Below are 26,651 nucleotides of genomic sequence, written 5' to 3'. Positions count from 1 at the left end.
TCATGAGGGGTGCCCTAATCACATTCTTCCAAAACAAGGAAAACCAAACACAAAATGGGAAAATATGCACCCAGGAGGGCGTCCGGGTGGCATGGCGGTCTATTCCATTGCCTACCAACACAGGGATCGGCGGTTCGAATCCCTGTGTTACCTCCAGCTTGGTCGGGCATCCCTACAGACAATTTGCCATGTCTGCGGGTGCGAAGCTGGATGTGGGTATGTGTCCTGGTCGCTGCACTAGTGGCTCCTCTGGTCAGTCGGGGCGCTGGTTCAGGGGGGAGGGGAACTGGAGTGAATAGAGTGATCCTCGCATGCGCTACGTCCCCCTGGCGAAACTCACCGTCAGGTGAAAAGAAGCGGCTGGCGATTCCACATGTATCGGAGGAGGCGTGTGGTAGTCTGCAGCCCTCCCCGGATTGGCAGAGGGGGTGGAGCAGCAACCGAGACAGCTCGGAAGAGTGGGGTAATTGGCCGGATACGATTGGGGAGAAAAAATCCCCCAAAAAATATGCACCCAATTAGCCTTTTGAATTCAAATACAAAAATACTTTGCAAAGTTCTTGCAAGAAGAGTGGAGGGCCTGCTTCCTCGCATGGTGGGAGAAGACCAAAATGGAGTCATTCAAGGTAGACAGGGCTTTCACAATGTCAGACGAGTGCTCGATATTTTACACCGCCAGAGAGAGGCGACAGACACGGCCTTACTGTCACTTGATGCAGAGAAGGCCTTTGACCGTGTTGAATGGCCTTATCTGTCTGAGGTGCTTACCCGTTTTGGCTTTGGGGATACATGTTGTAAATGGGTTGGATTGCTTTGTACTGGGCTCACTGCAGAAGTTTTGCCCAATAATGTGGTCACTAAACCTCTAGAAATTGCTAGAGGTTGCCCACAGGGAAGTCCTTTATCAGCATTGCTATTTATTCTTGCAATGGAGCCATTTGCTACAGCAGTGAGGCTGCATAGTGACATTCATGGAATTCGAAAAGGTCCTTTACAACACAGAATAGCACTCTTCGCCGGTGATGTAATCTTGCTCCTAAAAAAATCTCATCGGTTCCATCCCCACACTCCTGGATCTTAATAAAACATTTGGAAAAATATTTGGATAAATAGTTAACCATTCAAAATCATCTGTGAAGTTATTTAATTATCTAGAGAGGAAAATGGCCACATTTATGCTCATATTTTCAACCCAACGCATAATTTCACGTATAAAAAGTGTCCCTGAGGGCAATAAGATTGCTCAGATAAATCATGACCCAGTTCTGGGAGCTACCACCTCATCAGTAGCACACTGGACATCTTTACCTGTCTCAGTGATTGGCAGGATAAACATTCTAAAGATGAACACACTCCCTAAATGTCTCCATTTGGACCAGAATATCCCCCTGTGCCCTCCCTCGTCTTTGTTTGCTTGGATGGATTTAGAATCTTGTTCTGTTACGCCAAGCGTACCAACGCGCTTGTATTTATATTCAGCAGATCGCAAATACCTGAGGACACATACAGACAACCCTGTCGTATTGAATATGATGAATGTTTGGTTTGGTAAAGATTGGAATATAAACTCCTCCTGGTCACGCTTCAGTCCTATTTGGAGTGACAGTCACTTTAAACCAGGGAAATGTGACTCGGCATTTCTGTTATGGGCTGGAAGAGGGTTATCGGAAGTGCAAGACGTGTGCAGTGAAGATAGAGTGCTTATGTCCTTCGCAGAAATCTCAACTAAATATGACATTCAAAAGAATCACTTTTTCCAAATACCTTCAAGTAACTTTATATCCTCATCCCAAAACCCTTCATTAGACACACCCGTCATCTCCTCGTTACAGGCAGTAATTATAGGACAACGCTATGACAAAGGATTAACGTCATCACTGTATGACTTGTTTGAATCTGGGTCTGATGAATGCTCAGAATCAAAACTGAGCTCATGGAAGGAAGATATGGATGATGAGACATCTCCAGAAGACTGGCGTAAGACATGCAGGGAGGCTCGGAGGCCGACACGCAACAGTAGCTTGAAACCTATTAATGTATAAATGGCAGATGTGTACATAAACAACGGCTGTTAAATTGCACAAGTTTAATGACAACATTCCTGATAACCATCAAGTGTAATGAGGCGAGAGGGACACGGTCACACCGGGAGCAGGGACTCGAACACAGACAGCAGCAGAGAGAGGCTGGGGTCAAACGGTCAAAAGTCCAAAATAACAGGCAGGGGACGAACAGCTGGGAAGGCTCGAGGACAAGACGTGAAGCACCAGGCTATAACAAGCCGACAACGAGGCGGGGCCACCAGGGGCGCTATAACTGCTGGGGGAGCCAATCAGGGAATGGGTGTGCAAAGCAGGAGCAGGAACAGAAACGGCAAGACCGGTGAGCCTTCAAAATAAAACAGGAAACGCAGCCAACACAACCATGACAGACACTATAACGCCGCATGGGGGCCCGTGTGCAGGTGAAGTCCTCTTGGCTAGATATCATTAATATGACTGATCAAATTCTGTCAAAGAAATTCCCATCCTAAGCTTTTCACTCTGGGTATACATCCTCTCAACTGTCACTCACAAAGCAAGGAGTTTAAAGTCGTAGACAGGTGTACATTACAGGCTCAGCATATGGGTAGTTGCTCGGACATGGCTTCAAACACAACAATGGAAAAGATAAACACATTGTGGGACGAGAAACCAATGTTTCTGATGACATGTGGAGACATTGAATGTACTTCTTGAGGCATGACGTTAATATTGGGGACCTGCTGCTGCTGATGCGGCAGGAACAAGCTCCGAGGGAGTGGGGTACCATCCGAGTCTGCTACCCTGATCTAAGGAACACCCTTTATTTAACTATTATCTATTTGCTTGTCAATTCTTCTTCCTTGTATGCCCCACACTCGGTTGACAGGGATGAGTTATAGCAGGGAGCACAGGGCAAAGGTCAAACATGAGCTCGCAGCTGGGTGTGGTTCCCTGGCTGGAACACATCCCGGTGCGTCACAGCTGGAGGCCCGGACTCGGCACCGCGGCATCCCCCAGCAATTACATGACTCGGAGTGAGAGGGTCAATTATGCAAGGTATGACGCAGGCCCGCCAAGACAACTTAATTAGCAGTTAATCATGCTGGGGGGGGCGGTCTTATCCAGAAAGGGCGAGTCCGGGTGGAGGTCGCTGATCCAACCAAGCAGTTCCACACCTGATCCCACCAACCAATCAGGAGCGTCCCTGCTGAGCAACTTGCTGAGGAGACGCACGTGTGTAACTGCTTGGTTGGATCAAAAACCTGAACCCGGACTCACCCGTTCTGGATAAGACCGCCCCCCCCCCCGGAGTTAGTGGCGTCTTCTGATTAGTCGCCTTGGAATAAAGCCCATCACCCCATCACACAAGGCACGTTAACGCTGGCCAGCATGCTGCTCTGCGGCAGAACCCCGCTGGGAGCGGGCACACAACGAACACACAACTCTGGTGGACCGTCCATTCATAACCAGCACAGACACACACACACAGACACACACAGACACACACACAGGCCTAAGGCTAGGCCAACAGCTCGCCCTGTGCTGATGTGGTTGCATGAAGACTACATATCCCTGATAGACTCAAACGTGTTCTCTCTTACCTTTAACGACGCCCTGGCGTCCTTCCCTCCCGTCCTTCCTTCCTTCCTTCCTTCCTTCCGGCCTTCCTTCCTTCCTCCCGTCCTTCCTTCCTTCCTTCCTCCCGGCCTTCCTTCCTTCCCTCCTCCCGGCCTTCCTCCGCGCGGGTTCCGTGACAGTCTGTTCAAGTCCACCTTTGCAGCACGCTGAGCAGTCTGTCCCGGGACACGCCGCTTCTCCCGAGGTTTCTAGTGGTTTTCGGTCTCGGAAGGGGTCTGTCAGCACGCGGGGGGGGGGTTAAACCAGGCCCGGGATCTGCATGGGACCTGGGACGGAAAACCAGGAAAAAAAGCCAACGTCTTCTACGGCAGACCTGACAACCGGACCCGGGTCGTCGTTTGGGAAGAAGCGCCTGCCGCCTTTGTCCCCGGGGAAGGGTCCTTCAGGTCCGCACGAACCCCGAGTCGAGGACGGTCCTCTTCGCCGTGGCCCACCGCTAAGTCCCCCGGGAGACCAGCTGTTCCCGCGTGTCGTTTTGTTCGCGCCTCTTGATCACCGCCGTCAGACTCGGTCTCCATGACTACCTGTTGATGGGGGGGGGAGGGGGGCAGCTAACAGCGTTAGCCTCCATGTTGCTAACAGCAGACGCGCCTCCGTCTGACCCCGTGCCGTCTGCATTAGTAATCGCTTTCGCAGCCAAAAACACCGGGAATAGTTTCAGCGGTTTTGCCCGATTTCGTTTCTCGTTTCTGCCGCTGTTGTCCTCCGCTGGGGCATTTCCGCTGGGGCATTTCCGTCCGCTCGCTTCGAACCGCTGCTGCAGAACTGCCTTTTCGCGGCTGTTTCACGTGACCGCTACACAAGGTTAAAGTTCAAAATCACTGGGGCGACTGTGATTGGATAACACAGGCTACCTTTCCCGCCCCCCCCAACCAATTACCCCACTCCCCGTCGTTGCTCCACCCCCTCTGCCGATCCGGGGAGGGGGAGGGCTGCAGACTACCACATGACTCCTCCCATACATGGGGAGTCACCAGCCGCTTCTTTTCACCTGACAATGAGGAGTTGCACCAGGGAACCGACTGACCAGAGGAGGCGCTAGTGCAGCGACCAGGACACATACCCGCACCCGGCTTGGGAAGCCTGGCTACGGTGTCTGTATAGTAGGGGCGCCCGACCAAGCCGGAGGGAACACGGGGACTCTTTTTAATGTCGTCATTCTGAAACCATTTTAATAATAATCATCATCATAATCATAATAATAACAATAATAATCATAATAATCATGACAATAATAATAATCATAATAATAATCATGACAATAATAATAATCATCATAATAATAATCATGACAATAATAATAATCATCATAATAATCATGACAATAATAATAATCATCATAATAATCATCATAATAATAATCATGACAATAATAATAATCATAATAATCGTCATAATAATAATAATAATAAACTAGATGTTAATTTTTTTATCCACCGTTAGGGCAGCGCGTGCCACCCCCCACGTCTCTTGAGTCACTCGCAGCAGTCCAGCTCCCTGAGGTTAAATGGTGCCTTGCTGAAGGGCATTTAAGCAGTAGTCAGCATTCACTTCCTCCTCCAGATCTTCGCAGCTGAGCTGCTCCGGGTTCGAACAGGCGAGTCCAACCCTCAAGCGTCCGGTCCCTCCAGTCTTTGTGTCCACAGTGATCTGTGTGTGTGTGTGGGGGGGGGGGGGGGACAATACTGGGAGTGATGAGTGGATGGGGATGACGTCACAGGAAGTGTCCCAAGCTGTCTGTTCCGAGGCCAGGGGCTTACATCCCATAGCAGCTCCTCTCTCATGGCTTTACTCTCCTCTCTGGTTTGCACCTTGTCTCTGTTCGATGCGGACCCGAGTCTGCCTCAAAGACCTGGTCTGAGGGGGGCCTGTCCTGCCCCCTGCAGACCACAGCTGCTTTTATCAAAGATATGTAATAACGTTTATTTTATAGCACTTATAAAAACAAAATGACAAAGAACGTCACATTAAACTGAAAAGCAAAATAGAAACATCGGAAATAAAATCAGCGGACAGAATCAAACACACGATAAATGAAACACATGGTAAAATGTAGCTTGGTGTGTATGAATACACGCTCAGTGTGGAGTAAAACACACCTGAGGAAAAGTTAAAATCCTGCGAAAGAGGAGTCAGAAATATAAACACAGTCACAGAGCCGCTCCCCGGCCCGGTCGCTGAGGATGCGCCACCCAGTGCCTCCCCGGTGCCGGTGCCAAGCCCGGATAAAGGGGGCGGGTGGGGTCAGGATGCGCCACCCAGTGCCTCCCCGGTGCCGGTGCCAAGCCCGGATAAAGGGGGCGGGTGGTGTCGGGATGGGCATCCGGCGTAAAACCTGCTGGGGAGATACCAGCCTCGTGTTTTGCATCTGTGAGCACAGGTGTGCCCGTGTTGTGGTCCTGTCTGTGATGCGTCCCGTCTTCCCTCGGTCCCAGACCCACTCTGCTGGAGACCGGTGCCGTCTGCACTGGGCTCGTCTAACGTCAGCGTTACACTGCTTGTTGTAGCCGTGACAACTTCAGCACCACCCCCCTCACTTCCCCGTCTTCTGTCTCTCTCTCTCTGTGGAGGCTGTGGTGAAGTCTGCATCGTCTGTGGCGTGCATGTGAAGTCTGGTCTCTCTGCAGGGCCACATGTGAAGTCTGGTCTCTCTGCAGGGCCACATGTGATGTCTGGTCTCTCTGCAGGGCCACATGTGAAGTCTGGTCTCTCTGCAGGGCCACATGTGAAGTCTGGTCTCTGCAGGGCCAAATATGAAGTCTGGTCTCTGCAGGGCCACATGTGATGTCTGGTCTCTCTGCAGGGCCACATGTGAAGTCTGGTCTCTGCAGGGCCAAATATGAAGTCTGGTCTCTGCAGGGCCACATGTGATGTCTGGTCTCTCTGCAGGGCCAAATATGAAGTCTGGTCTCTGCAGGGCCACATGTGAAGTCTGGTCTCTCTGCAGGGCCACATGTGAAGTCTGGTCTCTGCAGGGCCACATGTGAAGTCTGGTCTCTCTGCAGGGCCACATGTGATGTCTGGTCTCTGCAGGGCCACATGTGAAGTCTGGTCTCTCTGCAGGACCACCACATGTAAAGTCTGGTCTCTGCAGGGACACATGTGAAGTCTGGTCTCTCTGCAGGACCACCACATGTAAAGTCTGGTCTCTGCAGGGCCACATGTGAAGTCTGGTCTCTCTGCAGGACCACCACATGTAAAGTCTGGTCTCTGCAGGGCCACATGTGATGTCTTGTCTCTCTGCAGGGCCACACATGAAGTCTGGTCTCTCTGCAGGGCCACACGTGAAGTCTGGTCTCTCTGCAGGGCCACATGTGAAGTCTGGTCTCTCTGCAGGGCCACATGTGAAGTCTGGTCTCTCTGCAGGGCCACATGTGAAGTCTGGTCTCTCTGCAGGGCCACATGTGAAGTCTGGTCTCTCTGCTGGGCCACATGTGAAGTCTGGTCTCTCTGCAGGGCCACATGTGAAGTCTGGTCCCTGCAGGGCCACATGTGAAGTCTGGTCTCTCTGCAGGGCCATATGTGATGTCTGGTCTCTCTACAGGGCCACATATGAAGTCTGGTCTCTCTGCAGGGCCACATGTGATGTCTGGTCTCTCTGCAGGGCCACATGTGAAGTCTGGTCTCTCTGCAGGGCCACATGTGAAGTCTGGTCTCCCTGCAGGGCCACATGTGAAGTCTGGTCTCTCTGCAGGGCCACATGTGAAGTCTGGTCTCTCTGCAGGGCCACATGTGAAGTCTGGTCTCTCTGCAGGGCCACATGTGAAGTCTGGTCTCTCTGCAGGGCCACATGTGAAGTCTGGTCTCTCTGCAGGACCACATGTGAAGTCTGGTCTCTGCAGGGTCACATATGAAGTCTGGTCTCTCTGCAGGGCCACATGTGATGTCTGGTCTCTCTGCAGGGCCACATGTGAAGTCTGGTCTCTCTGCAGGGCCACATATGAAGTCTGGTCTCTCTGCAGGGCCACATGTGAAGTCTGGTCTCTCTGCAGGGCCACATGTGAAGTCTGGTCTCTGCAGGGCCACATGTGAAGTCTGGTCTCTCTGCAGGACCACATGTGAAGTCTGGTCTCTCTGCAGGACCACATGTGAAGTCTGGTCTCTCTGCAGGACCACATGTAAAGTCTGGTCTCTCTGCAGGACCGCCACATGTAAAGTCTGGTCTCTGCAGGGCCACATGTGAAGTCTGGTCTCTCTGCAGGACCACCACATGTAAAGTCTGGTCTCTGCAGGGCCAAATGTGAAGTCTGGTCTCTCTGCAGGACCACCACATGTGAAGTCTGGTCTCTCTGCAGGGCCATATGTGAAGTCTGGTCTCTCTGCAGGGCCACATGTGAAGTCTGGCCTCTCTGCAGGACCACCACATGTGAAGTCTGGTCTTTGCAGGACCACATGTGATGTCTTGTCTCTCTGCAGGGCCACATGTGAAGTCTGGTCTCTGCAGGGCCACACGTGAAGTCTGGTCTCTGCAGGACCACATATGAAGTCTGGTCTCTCTGCAGGGCCACATGTGAAGTCTGGTCTCTGCAGGGCCACATGTGAAGTCTGGTCTCTCTGCAGGGCCACATGTGAAGTCTGGTCTCTGCAGGGCCACATGTGAAGTCTGGTCTCTCTGCAGGGCCACATGTGAAGTCTGGTCTCTGCAGGGCCACATGTGAAGTCTGGTCTCTCTGCAGGACCACATGTGAAGTCTGGTCTCTGCAGGGCTACATGTGAACTCTGGTCTCTCTGCAGGGCCACATGTGAAGTCTGGTCTCTGCAGAGCCCCACTGAGCTGAGCTGGGTTGTGGTGCAGGGTCCTGCTGGCCTCTGACTGCATCTGTCTCAGACAGCATCCGGATGTGGGCCACTTCAGGCAATGATGTGGCACTGGTGGTCTTCTTCTGGCCCTGACAAAATGGATGTGAGCCTGAAGTGGCCCACATGTATAATAGCAAACATGGCCCAAATATGCCAAATCACATGTGGGCCTTTTTTTGGCAAATATGTGGCACATGCGGCATTGCTATGGCTTGGTTCTGGCCCAGATCTGGTGAACAGGAGCGGACCACCCAAGTGCCATCATTCCATGCGGTATGTGGGCCGGGTGAAGTGTCAGGTGTGGGCCGGGTGAAGTGTCGGGTGTGGGCCGGGTCCGGGCCACAGCAGTTTTGCTGTCTGGGGTGGGCTTCTCGTGTTGTCTTGGACGGTCCCAGAGTGACTGAAGGGGCCCCTGATCTCTCTTCACGAGTCTCCTTCCTACCCAGTATATTTACATTCACCAAGTGTTGTGCATCACCTGCAGTACGCAGGCTGCATTACCTCGCTCTGTGTGTCCTCCAGGATGTCACACAGCGGCTCTGTTGTTCTTGTGTATTTTGTGCATTTGACACCTATCACATGTCTGTCCAACCTGGAAGAGGGATGCCTCCTCTGCTGCTCCTGCTGACGTTTCTCCCATATGTGTTTCCTGGTAAGCTTTTCCCTGTGGAGGTTTTCCTCGTTCGGGTCGAGGGTCCAGGGATAGGGGGTGTCGTGTAGTCGTATATTGTACTGATTGTAAAGCTCTTCGGGACTGCCTTGTGGATTTGGGCGATACAAATAAATATACAAGTAAATATAAAAATAAATATACAAGTAATATAAAAATAAATATACAAGTAAATATAAAAATAAATATAAAAGTAAATATACAAGTAAATATAAAACTAAATATACAAGTAAATATAAAAATAAATAAACAAGTAAATATACAAGTAATATAAAAATAAATATACAAGTAAATATAAAACTAAATATAAAACTAAATATACAAGTAAATATAAAACTAAATATATAAGTAAATATACAAATAAATATACAAGTAAATATAAAACTAAATATACAAGTAAATATAAAAATAAATAAACAAGTAAATATACAAGTAATATAAAAATAAATATACAGGTAAATATAAAACTAAATATACAAGTAAATATAAAAATAAATATACAAGTAATATAAAAATAAATATACAAATAAATATACAAGTAAATATAAAACTAAATATACAAGTAAATATAAAAATAAATAAACAAGTAAATATACAAGTAATATAAAAATAAATATACAAGTAAATATACAAGTAAATATAAAACTAAATATACAAGTAAATATAAAAATAAATATACAAGTAATATAAAAATAAATATACAAGTAAATATAAAACTAAACATAAAACTAAATATACAAGTAAATATAAAAATAAATAAACAAGTAAATATACAAGTAATATAAAAATAAATATACAAGTAAATATAAAAATAAATAAACAAGTAATATAAAAATAAATATACTGTGGAGTTAGAAAACAACGAGACAGGAGACGTGAGAGTAGACGTAGTCGAGGTAGTTTACTAGCTCCAACTTAGCATGTCATACATTCGACAACGACACTGAACTGTCAACCGGAAGCGGAAGTGCATTATCTGACCCCTCGCCTCTTCCCTTAAAGGTACACCGTCCTCTTAGGTGAATGTCTTCCGTTACATAGATGTGGGTCACCACAATACAAGTAATATAAAACTAAATATACAAGTAAACTGACTTGTATCTTCAATAGAGGGCAGCTCTTGTTAAATCCCTATGGAAACAATAAGCAGGGTAAAGACGCTGGCATCTGCCTCTCTCTCTCTCTCTCTCTCTGTCACACACACACACACACACACACACACACACGCACACACACACACACACACAGTGTACAGTGGCCACACCTGTATAAAACTACACATTAGCAGAAACTGTGGGCTGGATTGCCCCGGTTCCCCCTCGGGGGTGTGTGATGAAGGATGCTGAGTGTGGGTCTGCTGATGATGGAAGTTGTGTCACCGCCCTGCCGGGAGGAAATAACAGTTTGCACAACACACCTGTTCATAAATACAGGTAACACACCTTTCACTACCTGACCACCTCGCACCACCACTCACCTGCCCCCCCCCCCATCCACTACTGCAGGAAATGCACTGACGGAGGCCTAGCCTAGCCTAGCCTAGCCCAGGGGTTCCCAAACGTTTCCATGCCAAGGACCCCTTAATAGCCGTAGCCTCTGGCTGGGGCCCCCCTATTGCGATATGGCGTTAGAAAATGAAATTACACTGGCAAATACAAAAGAAATCAAACACACACAGCTTCTTAATATTTCCTTATTTTTATGAATGCAATATTGATTTAATTTACATTTCAAATAATTTCTCAGTTGTATTATATTCAATATTCTTTCTTTTATTAACCAAAACATTCATTGTCATTTGTGCTTTACAATATTCATCAACAGTTCTTTCTTTTAGTATTTTCTTCTTATTCTTATTATTTTTTGATGGGTTAAATTTCATTTTTATTTGTTTTTTTTAACTGCATTTTTCATTTTCCTCTCCCGGACCTCCTAGCGCCTCCTGGCGGCCGCGGCCCCCCACTTTGAAAACCCGGGGCCTAGCCTAGCCTAGCCTAGCCTAGCCTAGCCTAGCCATTCGGTGGCTTCATTCAGCATGTGATATCTTTTAAGTAGTTAGTGAAGCTTTATTTATTTTTATCCCCCCCCCATTTTTCTCCCCAGCTGTATCCGGCCAATTACCCCACTCGTCCGAGCCGCCCCGGTCTCTGCTCCACCCCCTCTGCTGATCCGGGGAGGGCTGCAGACTACCACATGTGGAGTCACCAGCCGCTTCTTTTCACCTGACAGTGACGAGTAGCGCGTTCACCAGGGGGACGTAGCGCGTGGGAGGATCACGCTATTCCCCCCAGTTCCCCCTCCCCCCACACAGGCACCCCGACCGACCAGAGGAGGCGCTAGTGCAGCGACCAGGACACATACCCACATCCGGCTTTGCGCCCGCAGACACGGCCAATTGTGTCTGTAGGGACGCCCGACCAAGCCGGAGGTAACACGGGGATTCGAACCGGCGATCCCCGTGTTGGTAGGCAACGGAGTAGACCGCCACACTACCCGGACGCCCATTAGTGAAACTTTCTAAACAAAGAAAGAAGAATTACAGCCAGTATTTCATCAAATCCTCCACGCCTTCATAAGTACAAGTCTCCAAATCTGTGCTGACTCGGTCGCGTTGACGTGTGACCTCCATTACAGCCGGTGGAGCTGAAAAACAGGTGGGGGTCCGCCAGCACCACCCCTCAGAGGATGGAGAGCTGGCCCTCAGTCAACACAGTGGTGACCTGCTGCTGAGGCCATCTTCTGGAGGAAACTCGTTGGTCCGTCTCGGGTGGTCCAGCTGTTCCCGGTGTCCTGCAGCTGGCTGCAGATGTTGTAGAGGAATTCTGCCCAGTCTCACCGAGCCTCTGCAGCCTCGAGCCCGCGTTATACACCAAACACCCGCCACGAGGTTTGGGACCGGGCGAGCATCGATCCTCTTATATGCGGGGACACAAAGCCCGCGTGATCAGCGTTGAGATAATCGACACATGTATATGCATATGAAGGAAGCATATCGATTACTTCTGAATGCACACGATCTGAATGGTGGGAGAAGCCGTCCGCATCTCGTTACGTCATCGTTACGTCGCACAGCTGGGAACGTTTCGTGTCGGAAGGACGAAGCCTTCCGCTTATTGTTCCGCACAACTCAGTAAACACCTTCTCGTCCGCGGAGCTGCGGAGTTTTACTTTCCCTTCGCTCGTTTCCTTCCATCGAACGAGCTCCGCTCGCCTCCGGGACGGTAAGACAGCGCCGCCTGTCCTCCTCCGCCCTCTGCTGGCCAGAAAAGGAACAGCAGGCCAGCCGGAGGATCCGGTTGACCAGCTTTCCTTTCAGAATGGGACTTGACCCCGGCTTGCTGGCTCTGCGTCCTCAACACAGAATAACGGCACAACAACACAATAACGTTCAGATATTGACACAATGACCATGAGGGGAAGGTGAATCACTTCATGGGGACACACAAACGTTTCATCGCTCATCTAAGCGACCGCTCCAGTCATGAGGACGAGCCATTCTACAGGCCATCTCATCTGCATATGGTGAATCCTTGTGTATCTGGAGCTTGTTGTGTATTTGTGTTGTTGTCCTGTGCTATTACTCTGTGTTTCGCCCTCCTCGCCTTCGTGTTTGTCAAGCCACCGAGCAAAGTCGGGGGGCGTTTTGTACTCGACATTGTAGAAGTGGACTTTACAGTGAGCGTATGAACGGCAGGCGTGGTGACGCTGGCATCGCTACACAGTGATTGACTTTAATGAGGAATTTGACAGGTTCATTAAAAAACATCTGCACACAGACAAAAGAAACGTTTGTCAGAACACCGTTTGCATAACGAACCAACGGTTCGACACAGTCTCCCTTCGCCTTCATCCGCTGGCAAGCCGTTAAAAGCTTACAGCCGAGCCTAGGTCTGTCTCTCTCTCCTCATAAAGAACAGAACAAAATGAAAATTGGAAGAAAACAAAGAAAAAAGATATTTGGATTATCGACAAGTGCAGTTTGTGGTTTCCCAGCTCTTCCCGGGACGAACCTGGAATAATAAATATCCGTCTCCTCGCGAGCGTGAGAGTGTCCGGGTCGACTGTGAGAGAGGAGAGAGACGTGAGAATCCTTTCGTCAATACAGAGGAAATACAAAACACTTAAGATGAGACGTGGTGGAACTGATGCTGTAAGACGAGCGACACGCCAAGCTTTTCCCGACAGTCACACATCTGCCGGGCCACTTCCTGCACACCGTCTCCTGCAGATTCAGAGGAACATTCCAGAAGCTTCAGTCAACGTTACTCGTTCGTCATTACTGGCAGTTAAGAGTGTGGGGAGGCAGCGGTTTCAGCGACTTAATGCCGCAGAGTCGCTCTGCTTCCAGATCTGCGAAACCTTCCCGTTACTGAATCACCGACACCCACTACTACTGTCGAAGTGCTGCTACAGAAGACCCAGTCAGTCCACATCTGAACCACCCTTTTCTCTCCAAACCACTCATTTTATTTCTGGTCATTCTCAGACATTTTCCCACCTGAAAATCAAAATAACGACGGATGGTTTCCGGACCTGTTCAAGAACCCGGCGTATAAGCGTTACTCATGAGAATCCTCTGACAAACACACACAGAGACAGACACACACACACACACGCACACGCACACACAAAGAAACAGACACACACACACACGGACCCGTGCAGGAGACAGCTAATTTATTTGGACTCATTCCTGGTTCTGTGCTCAGGTCAGGTCCGTGACGTTTATTACAGCACTGACAGGGGTTCGCCTCACCGCAGCCGGACCCCTCGACCCGTACCTTACATGACACACCCGCTGCTGTTTGGCCGCCGCGCCCCCACTCCTCCTCGACCAATCAGCTCCCTGAAGCAATCACACGATCTCAGCAGAAGAATAAAGGCAAAGCACTTCTTTAATTAAACTAAGCTTTCGTCTGATTTATCATACCATATTCAAAATGACGGCGCCTGTCAGCGTGAGTCAGGAGGCCGCGGGTTAAATAGGAGGAACCCGGCGTAGCCGCTGGCTCTCCGCTACATTTAACTGTCGCAGTTCAGAGCGCGTCAACTTTTATCGTCCCCTCGCACCCTCCTCTTCCTGCCCACGTTAGTTCCCTGTAGTCACATGATCTATGCAAAATAAAGGGCTCTTGCGTTACAATTTTTGATTCGGGTAAATATTTTTTCTTCTAACAAAATATGAAAAAATCTATAGAAAAAAAAAAAATCTTCATTCAGTGAAAGGTAGAGAGATTAAAAAACAGGCGGCTCCCCGTACGGAGGCCTTAATTCCAGCCAGAGGAAATTGCACTTGAGTAACTGAGGGAGGTCTTCTGAGAGTGTTGACAGAGTTGGGGGCTTCATTTCTTGCGGGCGTGTTTGTATTTGTCGACGTACGCCTTCACCAGGTTGGCAACCTTAGCCGAGTTCACCTCCCCGCTCTTACTGTGACAAACCTGGCAGGACAGGACAGGACAGGACAGGACAGGACAGAACAGGTCAGGGGTCAAACACATGGTGATGTCAAATGTGGCTTCAATCCAGATTCACAGATCTCCAGGTTTTCATTCCAACCAATCACTAAATCGACAGGGTTCACAGCTCAGCACCGCCGGACGAGTCTGACTGTCTGCAACGACTGCATGTAGCAGGAGTATGACTTGGAGGGATGCTCACATAGCGAGAGGGAGAGAGAAATATAAATATATATGAAAATAAAAGGCGGTCAATGCACATCCAGAACCAAGAACCGTGCTCCAAATCATCTCAATACCAAAACGCCACAGTGGACGTCAAGTCAACACGCGTCTCCTTAACATGGGTCTATTGTGAAGTGACGGTCCTACAGACTCGTATTTTATTAAAGCGGTGATAAAGACGGCACTTTTAATCTTTCTTTTTTTTTTAAGATGTTTTTTTTGGCATTTTCTGCTGTATTTTAACAGTGACAGTAGAGAGAGACAGGGGCGAGAGAGGGGATGCCGTGGAGCAAAGGGCTCGGGCCGGATTCGAACCCGGGCCGCTGCGGTAAGGACTCGGCCGTATGTGGTACCACTCTACCGGGTGAGCCACCAGAGCGTCCCCGCTTTTCGTCATCCATGCCGTCGACTGGCACTTCCTGTTTGCACTACAGACAGCTTGTGATGCAATGCCCCGCTTCTGTGATGTGTTCATCCTGAATATCATCAGAGGATATCGAGGAAGACAAGCGAGTGAAGCAAGCGGAGGAAACTAAAAAGCCAGAATCTAAAGAGCGGATGCCGGGACAGTCGTTCTCTGCGACTCAGTTTTCACACATTTAACTACTTTACCTACTACCTCGCAGCAGGAAGGATAAGAAGTGGTACTGGTTTGATGATTGGTTGGTCTAAAAACCTGCCTCTACGACTAAACAGCCTGTAACTCAGCCCTATGGTGACGTACAGGCTGTTTAAACCGTTCACAACATGCATCTTTGAAGTTCTGGTACTTTCTATATAGTCACTGAAAATTGAAACTAAAACATTGTTTAAAAGGGCTTTTCTCTATGTGAGTGAACCAGTGAGAGCAGATCGTGGGTTTTCACTGTTTTCATGATATTTGCACATTTCTAGTATGGGAGCAGATGAAACGTGGGGGTGATGAGGAGTTACCCTGGGGTCAGTTTTCCACTTACTTTCTCAACCGCTTTGCGGACGATCTCTTTGTACTCATCCTTGGTGATTTCCTTCTTTTGGTAGTAGGGTTTGATGGCTGTCTTCACTTCATTGATAGCTTTCTCCTGGATCTGCTGTTTCTACAGCAAGAGGAACAGAGCAGATGTGTACATTACAGCTGGAATACCTGTGATATATGTAACACCTGTAATAAAACATCTGTAATACAACACCTGTAATACATGTCTTGATAAAACTACAGGGGAATAAAAAAAAGGTACAGGAACTCCAAGTCGGAAACCCCTTTTTTTGGGGGGGGGGGATTTCCCCCCTTTTTTTCTCCCCAGTTGTATCCAGCCAATGACCCCACTCTTCCGAGCCGTCCCGGTCGCTGCTCCACCCCCTCTGCTGATCCGAAGGGCTGCAGACTACCACATGCCTCCTCCCATACATGTGGAGTCGGCAGCCGCTTCTTCTCCCCTGACAGTGAGGAGTTTCACCAGGGGACGTAGCACGTGGGAGGATCACGCTATTCCCCCCAGTTCCCCCTCCCCCCCGAACAGGCGCCCCGACCGACCAAGGAGGCGCTAGTGCAGCGACCAGGACACATACCCACATCCAGCTTCCCACCCGCAGACACGGCCAATTATGTCTGTAGGGACGCCCGACCAAGCCGCAGGTAACACGGAGATTCGAACCGGCGATCCCCGTGTTGGTAGGCAACAGAATAGACCGCCACGCCACCCGGATGCCCCAGAAACCTTATTATCTCGGACAGCGGACAACTCACACATGCATTTAATGATTACTTTATTGGGTCAGTTGAGGAACTTGCTAATAATTTTGAGCAACCTGACTGGTCTTTTGACACCACCACAAACCAAGACCAAGACAATTTGCTTGAACTGCAAGCAATTACTTAAAAACAAGCTACTGAAATACTCGACAAATTGATGGGACTGGCGGTCAGTCCAGGCTGTCTCCCCGCCTGCCACCCAATGACTGCTGGGATAGGCTCCAGCATCCCCGCGACCCCGATTGGGATAAGCAGCTTGGATAATGGATGGATGGATGGACAACCACACACTCAAAACATCGTTATATGCTGGATATTGCATTCTTGAAAAGGCATTGTGATGTATTGGCTTAACCACTAACTCACTTCTGTGGAAATGAGCAAGAGCGACGCCTATTTTTAAATCTGACACAGCTGATCAAGTGAGTAATTATCAGCCAATTAGCATCCTTCCTGTTCTAAGATTTTAGAAAAAGTTGTGGCAATGTAACTGATCAACTACCAACTACCATTACAATTTGGGTTCAGGTCACATTTTTCCAGACTACATTTTGGGGAAAAAAATCAAATTATACACAGACAAAGGGAACTTGGTGGGGGCAGTCTCTCTGGACCTTAAAAAAGCGTTCTATACCATAAATCAAAGCATTCTGATCCCCACACTTTCCAAGTACAGTGTCTCAGAAAAAAAACTGTCATGGTTTGAATCGCATCTTCTGAGCCATGAACATGTGTCGTCATTAACAATATAAAATCCTCTTTTTTAAAGAGTAAAACAGGAATCCCACAGGGATCGGTCCTAAGACCGATACTCTTTAGTCTACATATAAACAACCTTCCTGAATCATGTCAAGGGCCTGGTCTTCAGATGTATGCAGATGACAGTCATATAAGCTTATGGAAAAACAGCTATTGCAGTTACAGACCAATTGTCAACACACCTGGGAGCCATAGCTCGTTGGCTTGAAAACTCATGTTTGACAATGTCAAAAGGACAGTGTCCGTGTTTTTCTTACGGAAGATGGCCCAAATCAACTAAATTAGATGTTAAGATCAATGGTCAGCCAATCAATCAAATTTATGAGGTCAAATATCTAGGTCTAATGTTGGACCCTCAACTGAAATTTGACAAACATGATCAAAAAAATAAGTAAATCTGTACACATTTAGACTAATCAGATTATGCAGCCAAAATATATATGCACTCAATGACTTTCTCATACCTCATCTACTGTGTTACCTCATGGCTGCAGGCAAGTTCATCAGTGACTAAACCCCTAGAGAGGTTATACAATTGTGCATTAAAAAATGTTGGACAAAAGCATGATAAGATGGCACCACTGTCACTTCCTGAGAAACCTGAACATGCCAAGTTTTGACAACCACATTGCACTTGCAAACGCCAATCTTATCCACAAGTGTTGACATGGCCAGGCTCCTCAGGTTCTCTGTGACATGGTGCGACCATGATGTTACCTTTTCTTTTTTGGAGCTGTCTGCCAGGGCCTTGTTGTGCTGTCCCGGCTGGGTGGTGGAGGATGGGGCCTGGTTGCTGGGAGGCTGACCCTGCGTCGCCGCCACACCGCCTGCTTTGACTGGGGTGGCCATTAGGGGGGGCTTTCCATATGCCATCATGCTACCCGCCATCTGTGACAAAACCAGGAAATAAGTCCAAATATGCGCAGGCTTTCTCCATACCCATCTAGTATGTCCGTGATACTCACTCCTTATTCCAACCCAACACTACACCCGCTGATTTCATGACTGGCCCTCCTCTGTTCGGTTTAAAGGCGTTAATCTGAAATCAAACAGTCTTACTGTTGGGCTGGAATGAAAAGCTGCATTAACGTAAGTCTCCATGACACATGGTTGAGTATCTTCTCTCCTCCATCTGGATATTTGAGATGGACAGAGAACTTTTATCCGAGTCACTAGTGAAGAATGGCTCTAGTGCTCTTAAGAATCTCATGTCAGGGTATATACACCACAAATCAGTAAAAAGAAAAAAAATTTTTTTTTAAATAAAATGACTTTACATAATGATAATCTATACATTAATGACAGTTATCTGGTAAAAACTGCAGTCGTGTACCATCAGTACGTAGAAATACACGAAGCTCAAACAATATCCTGGTGGGTTAGATGATGGGTGTTGTGCAGTAGTGACCATCGTAAGTAATCTTTCCTTTTTCTCTCCTGTACCAGAGCTGCATTTGACCTGATTTGTTTTTCAGTCCTCACATGAAATTATAAATGAGTCCTCCAATACTCGCTACCTTACTTCTCCGTTGGTAAGACTTGGCCATAGTGAGTGTAGCTAATTTTTTTAAGAGTTATAATTTCATGAATCCACAACATAAACATGCAAACAAAATGAGTTTATTAGCCATCAGCTGAGGTAATATACTATAAAACATTAAGCTACCCTAACAAAGGGGTGCATGTATTTAACGTCTTGAAATCCCTTTTCTTTTTACATTTTTTAAAACTTTACTTCTATTATTTTGACAGTAAAGAACACATGCACAAAACAGGCACGACAGACAGGGTCATCTACGACAATGTGAAATGCCCGACACCACTCAAAACAGAAAAAAAAAACAATGGGCTAGCAGATTGGGTTTGAGGGTCCTTCATGCCCGTAGCTGTCCTTTGAGGTACCCACGATTCCCCTGCTTGATCCATAATAAAACAGGATACTCCCAAAGGGGGGAGTGTTCCTCCATACAAGGTCCACTTTAAAAGTCCCAGCACAGAAAAGTACAGAGTTCTCCACACAGAGCAAACACACCGTAATGACACCACCTCAGGTCCAAGTAACTTCTCCAGTTCTTCCAACATCTGCTACCTTTCTCGGTATCATGTCTCAGGGAAATGTTAACCTTTCCATGTTATGAATTTCTTTGAACTATTTCTATCCAGTCTGAGGTTGTCAAGACACTCGCTGCTCAGCCATTTCCTGGTTACTGCTTTCTTACTGCTTGGTAATAATATTTGTAATAAGTATGTCTTGTTTATTCAGCCCAACTGGCCTGCTTCCTAAGTATATAACGCTGCAAATGAGATCAAACTGCGACCAGATTATTGATCTGATCATTGTTACTACATCTACCCAGTAAGAGGAAATATTATGACCCAAAATATGTGAAAATGGCCAGCAGACATATTACCACACCTTCTCCAACAGTGTCCGTGTTCTGGCTTGTTGATGTGTACGCTTTTGATTTTTGGAATTATGAAGAACCTTAACGTGTTTTTCCAGGTGAATTCCCTCTACAGATCTGAGCTAGAGGTGGTGGACTGCCCCCTACAAATGTTCAGCCAATCGTCTTCAGTTAAATGTGTTAGCTTCTTTCTCCCACCTTGATTTAATATACATTGTGGACAGACCCCTGTCCAGTTGTAAAGCCGAATAAATCCTGGAAATCAGTTTTCTGTTAGCATTACCTTTATACGCATTGATACACAGCCCTACCGGGCTCATTCCCTCCCCTCCAGTGATTTTAAGGTTGTTTTTTTTTTTTTTAGCAAATAATGTCTCAAAAAAAAAAGTCTCAGTTGAAGATATCTGAAGAAGTTCCTCAAAATCATAGGTTTCTGTGAGTCGTTGAAAGGAATCTAATCCAGGTGATACTCAAATCTGTCCAATGTTTAAATCTGCTGTCCAATTTGGCTGGAGTGAAATCGGTATCAATATCACATGCTACCCAGCATAATATTCATGCATCTCTTTCAAATTTCAGGTCTCTAAGTTTTCTATGCCAAATGTTTAGAGGGGTTACAATACAGCTAGTCGATTCATCTAAAAAAAAATTTTTTGGGGGGAGTTTTGTCTCCCAATACAGACGGGAGAGATACACTTATTAGATTTTGTTCTAAGTCCTTCCACTTTGCATCACACTCCGGATCACACCACCAGAGCAGAAAGTGCAGCTGTGCTGCTCTGTAATAATCTTGCAGGCAGGGTAAGGCCATGCCGCCTTTATCTTTAGGCAGCTGTAATGTGTGAAATCTGATCCATGGTTTTTGATTTCCCCAAATAAATGTTGATATCATCTTATTCCATTCATGAAATTACTTGGGAGGTATATGTCGACTGGCAGTGACTGAAAGAGGAATAGGCGCTTGGGTAGTATATTCATCTTAATAACGTCTCTGCGGTTGTACATATTCATCGGTAATAATGACAAGCGACTTAGGTCTGCTTTGATGTCCTGCCTGTTATGGGAGTATAACTGTGGTCATGAATGGTAGTTAGATCTTTCGGTATTTGTACTCCGAGGTATTTATTTATGTTAACTGTCCATTTAAATTTACACGTTCTATAAACGTTTTCCTGTGAGGCCCTGTGATGGACTGGCGGCTTGTCCAGGGTGTCTCTCCGCCTGCCGCCCAGTGACTGCTGGGATAGGCTCCAGCATCCCCGCATCCCTGAGTAAGATTAAGCGGTTTGGATAATGAATGAATGAATGAAAAATAAATGTTTTCATGTGGTCCCTGGTTAAAGGTCAAAGTCTTGAGTTTTATATAAATGTAATTTGCAACCAGAATATGAGCTTTAAGTAGAAGCAGTAATTTAGGCAGACTTATTTTGGGGTTACTGAGGGTTACAAGAATATCGTCTGTATACAGACAAATTTTATGTTGTGTGTTTCCAATCAATATCCCAGTCATATCTTTACCCTCTCTTACTGCCTGTGCCAGTGGCTCAATAAAGACAGCAAAAAGTGTGGGACTAAGGGGGGCCCCCTGATGACATCGCCTTTCGAGAACTACTGTCTTAGATAGGGACCCATTTATTTTAATTCTGGCCATGGGGGGCAGTATAGAGAATTCAGACATTCAGTTTACCTGATCGTTGAAGCCAAAGCGTTTAAGAGCCAAATATAAATATCCCAACGGACCGCGTCAAAAAACTTTTCGGCATCAACACTAATAACTATGGATTCCATGTCACTATTTCTCATATGGTCACACACTGTCTTGGGTTTGCCTGTTTTTCACAAAGCCTGTCTGATCTGGGTGTATCAGATTTTTTCCATTCTTTTTGCTAGTATTGATGCATATAATCTATAATCCATGTTTAATACTGACATAGGTCTATAAGAGTTACATTCTGTGTTGTCTTTACCTGTTTTAGGAATTACTGAGATTATTGTTCATCTTCAGGTAAGTGGTGTCTCCCCTCCTCTAACAGCATAGTTAAAACATTCTTTAAGTATTGGTACAAGGCTCTATCTGAAGGCTTTATTCCATTCTGATGGGTAACCATTGACTCCTGGCATTTTATTTTATTTTTTATCTTTCTTTCGCCAAGCGGAGCGGAGCACCAGCTCTTTAGTTGTGTACTCCAGGAAATAGATGACCACAGACCTTGGGTTAGAGCCTTGCAACGGTCTGGGTCCCAGTGACCAGTGGCAGTGTTGAATACCGAGGGGGGTGTCAGGGAAAGACAGCTCAGTTTTAAAAAACTTTTCCAGGGATGCTTTCATGTTGTCCGCCCTCAGGAATACTGTGAATCCGAATGCTATAATTGCACAAATGCGCTTCCAGGTTCGTCAGTTGGGCTTAGATGGATTTTTGAAATTCAGGCATGTAGGAAAGCATCTCCTTGACGTCAGTGGTCCACTCCTCCACGTCGGCCACTCTCTGCTCCATCGCCGCAATTCTGTTATTTCTTTTAACCCAGAAATAATACTACTTAGTTTCTGACTTATTTCTCCTCAGAAGTCAACCAGCTCACTCGAGTGCTCCAATTGTATTGTTGAATTCTTTCTTCACATACATCCATTGCCTGTATCTCGGCAATGATGTTAGCTTGGCTAGCTTCCATAGCCTTATGTTCAGCTAGCATGTTAGCTCTATTGGCTGTGTCCTCACTTTCCATCAGTGATTTTATCATCTTTTCTTAGGTTGATTGCGGTTTTCCTATGGCCTGTCTTTTGTTTCTCCCTTTCATGCTATAATATCAACTTTTCTACTTGATTATCCAGTGCCTTTTTTATGGGGGGAGTAAGACCGTCTCGGAGCCTCTGTTTTATGCTGCTGTTTGCTCCTGCGCCATACTGGAGGTCAACTTCTTGAAATTCTTTTGAATTTTAAAAATATTTTAAGTTTTCTTTTTAACCTTTTACCACAGAAATGAATGGTAGAATGCTTAAGTTTTGGAAGGGGATTGCTGCATCATAACCTTCTTATGATTGGCTGTTTGCAGGTTTCTAGAAACCACCGGGCCACCACTTCATTTAGCAAACACTTTTTTTCCAGCAACTGCATGTTATAGATATAATAATTATGATTATCAATATCCTGTAATACAATCTTTTACTGTACCTGTGCCGTGTGGCCATTGGGCTGGCCTGCCGCCGTCTGACTGCCCGGTTGTGTGGGGGGTGGGGGTGGGGGAGGAGGGGGCAGGCCCTGGGCACCCACAGCAGGGACCTGGAGGAGAGGCACAGCCGGGTGGAGGTGCATGGGCAGCTGGGGAGGCATGGGGTAAGGCGCCGCCGGCTGCAGGCTGATGGGCAGGGCGCCGCGCGGTCCTGACATGGGGAAGTGATGGTGCAGAACGTTCAGCTGGGGAGGGGCAAGGTTCACCACTGGGACCGGAGCATTGCCCGGGACGGCCTGAGGAACCGGCTCATTTTTAAGGGGTTCTGACAAGTTAAATGAAATAAAATAAACACAAATGACAAACTGGCAGAGGAAAAAACTGCAGACAACACTATTAAAGTTCTGAATCTTATTTTGGCTGATTTTTTTCTTTTTGAAGCAGCGTATGTGCAACGCCATCAGATGGAGTGATTCACATGTGGTTTGTAAAATAAAACCATGAAAGTTGCTAAAATTTCGCTCTAATTACACAGAATGGAAAAAACAAACATAAGCAGAGAAAAGGACATTGCTTACTTCCGGACTGTCAAAGACAGAAAGTACTATGTCAGATGACATTATTTTTGGCCTGTACAGTAATTGGTTAAGTTTGTTAATGAAAATGATTTGCTGCTGAAGCAGAGTAATTATGAGACATTCCTCTGTTGTTGGTTCCGAGGGTTAGGTTATAAAATTAATTTCAAATATCAATCCTAAATATGAACATGGTTTCCCTGCAGGGGTATTTCATGTGGTGGTGTCAGACTGATTTTGACCTGTTGTTGGTGTCTGGTCTTCCTCCTGCCGATTCCATCCTCCTCCTCTCTCTCTCCTGGAGTAATAATCCTGTACATCTGCCGGTAGTGTCCTCCTCACCGCCCAGCTGGAGGCCGACGACCAACCAGACCTGTCTAGCATCGAGTCACCGAACTCCAGGTCTTTCCGCCAGCCCGCTCCCCGGTTCTCATTGAAGCGATCGTGGACGTCGTTCACTGAATTGTTCCCTGAGAAGTTGTTTCTCGGCTGCCAGCGGCTGTCTGTAGTCTCCCCCTGCTGGCTGTAGAAGGAACGGTTGGAGCCCGCCTGCACCGCGCCTCCTCCACCACGCCCCCGGCCCCAGCCAGAGACTCCCCCTGCTCTCCAGCGTGCCCCACCACCCTGCCCTGCATCATTGCAAGTCCTTTCTGTGACCCAGTCGGGGTTATTGGAACGAGCCTGGTGGTCTGGGGAGGTTTCTGCAAGTGCATCATTTTCAAAGCGGCCCGTACCTCCATGCAGCCGGCGGGAGTCACTGCTCTGTCCGGTTCTCCATCCACCCCTGCCCCAGTGCTCCTTCCTCTGGGGAGATGGCTCTCTGGAGGCTGGCTGGGTGGGGCTGGACCCCCATCTGTGGGCCCTACTCCTGGACCGGGATCTGGAATTGGAGCGGCTTCTGGATCGCCGCCTCCTCCTGTCACGACTCCAATCTCTTCTGGAATAGTCTCTCTCTGTGTCCCTTTCTCTCTCCCGCTCCTCCTCCCTCTCCCTGTCTCTCCCTCTAGCCCTGAGTCTCTCACCCTCTCTGTCTCTATCCCTCTCTCGGCTGCGGGCTTGGGATGAACGGCGGGTGGCAGGGCTACCATCTCGTTCCTGGCTGCGCTCTCTGGATCTAGAGCGTCTGGATGAATCCCGTCCAGAGTCTCTCTTTGGGGACCAGCTGGAGGTTGGAGAGTGGAAACGAGAGCGGCGCTGCCTGCCGTTCTTCCTCTCCTGGCTCCTCTCTCTAGGTTTCTCCTGACTGCCGTTGTCCTGCTCCTTGGTGGGCAGGCCGGTCTGAGCAGGAGGAACCATGTTGGCCAAAGGGACGATGTCACTCGGTGGTTCCAACGTGACTTTGTCAGCGTGATCACTGTCGGGCGAGCTGCAGACCATGGGGATGACATTTGTGTCATCCTCAGATGGATTCTTCTCCTTGGGTGCCTCCTCAGGTGTCTCCTTTACTGATGGTTCCTCTGGACCGAGTGTTTCCGTCTCTGTGTCCTCTGGGGCGTTTGGACCTCTGTGGGACTCTCCAGCTGATGGGGAACCGGGCTGTAGCGAGCTTTCGCATGGTTCTGTATTCTCCTCCTTTGAAGATGCTTCTCCCTTTCCCTCAGGTGAACCAGAGATCTCCATGGGGTCTCTCTGGTCCTCTTGGCTGGAGTACAGAGAGCGAGGACTCTCCAGCAGGCCATTGAGAAAGTCAGACGGCAAAGGAGAATTTCTTTTCCCAGACTCCTTTTCGACAGAGGAGTCAGGGCTGCCTGGCTGCTCCTCCTGCCCGTCACCGCAGTCTCCCTCTGAGGTCACACCAGGGCAGCATGGAGGAGAAACTGACAGCAAAGACATGCTACCGTCTCCCTCTTCTTCGCCTGGTTTCTGCTCTGGTTCCTCTGACTGTTCCTGACTTTCATCTGGGTCAATGGCCGGAGGTTCTACATCAGTTTGCTGATCAGAGCTGGCGGTTTGGCAGACTGCGTCCGGGCTCTCTGCATCCGGGCTCTCTGCGTCCGGGCTCTCTGCATCCGGGCTCCCTGCGTCCGGGCTCCCTGCGTCCGGGCTCCCTGCGTCCGGGCTCCCTGCGTCCGGGCTCCCTACGTCCGGGCTCCCTACGTCCGGGCTCCCTACGTCCGGGCTCCCTGCGTCCGGGCTCCCTGCGTCCGGGCTCCCTGCGTCCGGGCTCCCTACGTCCGGGCTCCCTACGTCCGGGCTCCCTACGTCCGGGCTCCCTGCGTCCGGGCTCCCTGCGTCCGGGCTCCCTGCGTCCGGGCTCCCTGCGTCCGGGCTCCCTGCGTCCGGGCTCCCTGCGTCCGGGCTCCCTGCGTCCGGGCTCCCTGCGTCCGGGCTCCCTGCGTCCGGGCTCCCTACGTCCGGGCTCCCTACGTCCGGGCTCCCTGGGTCCGGGCTCCCTACGTCCGGGCTCCCTGCGTCCGGGCTCCCTGCGTCCGGGCTCCCTACGTCCGGGCTCCCTGCGTCCGGGCTCCCTGCGTCCGGGCTCCCTTCAGCATCAGACAGCGGCGACTCCAAGCTCTTCATATTTTGCTCGTCATCTCCACCATCGTAGTCATCATCATCATCATCCCCTTTCTCGTTGTCCTCTCTTTCTTCTTCCTCTTCTTCTTCGCTCGCTGTCGGACTGTTGACCACTTGCGGGGAGACTTTCCTCTTCAGTGGGGCTTTCCTCTTCCCACTGGCTTTGCGGTTCGTCCAATTTCTGCCCTTCCTCTTGCCAGGAACTTGAGAGGCCTTGCCTGATTTGGTGGGTTGGCCAGAGGAGGAGTCTGAATCTGAGATGTTGGACACTGGGGGAGACCCGGGGTCTGACACGGGAGCTTGTTCCTGGGCTTTGGCGTTGCGACTGGAGCGCCTGGACGTCACAGGTGCCGTCTCTTTTGGAGGGGCTTTAGAACCTGAAGCTCGACCGCCCCTTTTCTCTCCACCTTTTGGACAGGTGACGGCACAGACGCGCCCCTGAAAGACTGACACACAAGAAATATCACAGCATTTACCTCAGCAAGCAATGTGCTTCATGAATTAAATCAACAAAATGTTTCATTTGCGTCTTATTCTTCTCTTTACGGTTCTGACAGATGAGTTGGTAGGTGGTGTTTGGTTTGTGTATTGGTTGGGAAGCATGAAAAATTAGGAGTTGTACATCTGGTCAATAGGGCAAACCTGTGCATAATTAAAATTCATTCTTCTTTTACTTTTTCTCT

The 26,651-nt window shown here is 48.3% G+C and overlaps 1 protein-coding gene across 1 annotated transcript in view; it reads right to left on the bottom strand.

Annotated features, from left to right (window-relative positions):
* Nucleotides 1-12,654: 12,654 nt before the first annotated feature.
* The window catches only part of scaf11 (SR-related CTD-associated factor 11), a 46,918-nt gene continuing 32,921 nt past the window's right edge, over nucleotides 12,655-26,651 (bottom strand). The window contains exons 11-15 of the mRNA XM_056275815.1: nucleotides 23,694-26,414; nucleotides 22,879-23,201; nucleotides 18,022-18,192; nucleotides 15,770-15,889; nucleotides 12,655-14,570 (exon numbers count right to left, since the gene is read on the bottom strand). Coding sequence (XP_056131790.1) covers nucleotides 14,475-14,570; nucleotides 15,770-15,889; nucleotides 18,022-18,192; nucleotides 22,879-23,201; nucleotides 23,694-26,414 — 3,431 coding nt within the window. The 3' untranslated portion in view covers nucleotides 12,655-14,474. The remainder of the gene's footprint in view (nucleotides 14,571-15,769; nucleotides 15,890-18,021; nucleotides 18,193-22,878; nucleotides 23,202-23,693; nucleotides 26,415-26,651) is intronic.

This window comes from Lampris incognitus, chromosome 3 (assembly GCF_029633865.1).
Source record: "Lampris incognitus isolate fLamInc1 chromosome 3, fLamInc1.hap2, whole genome shotgun sequence".
NCBI lineage: Eukaryota > Metazoa > Chordata > Actinopteri > Lampriformes > Lampridae > Lampris > Lampris incognitus.
The sequence above is the reverse complement of the archived record's forward strand: the minus strand, read 5'-3'. Positions and strand labels throughout refer to the sequence as shown.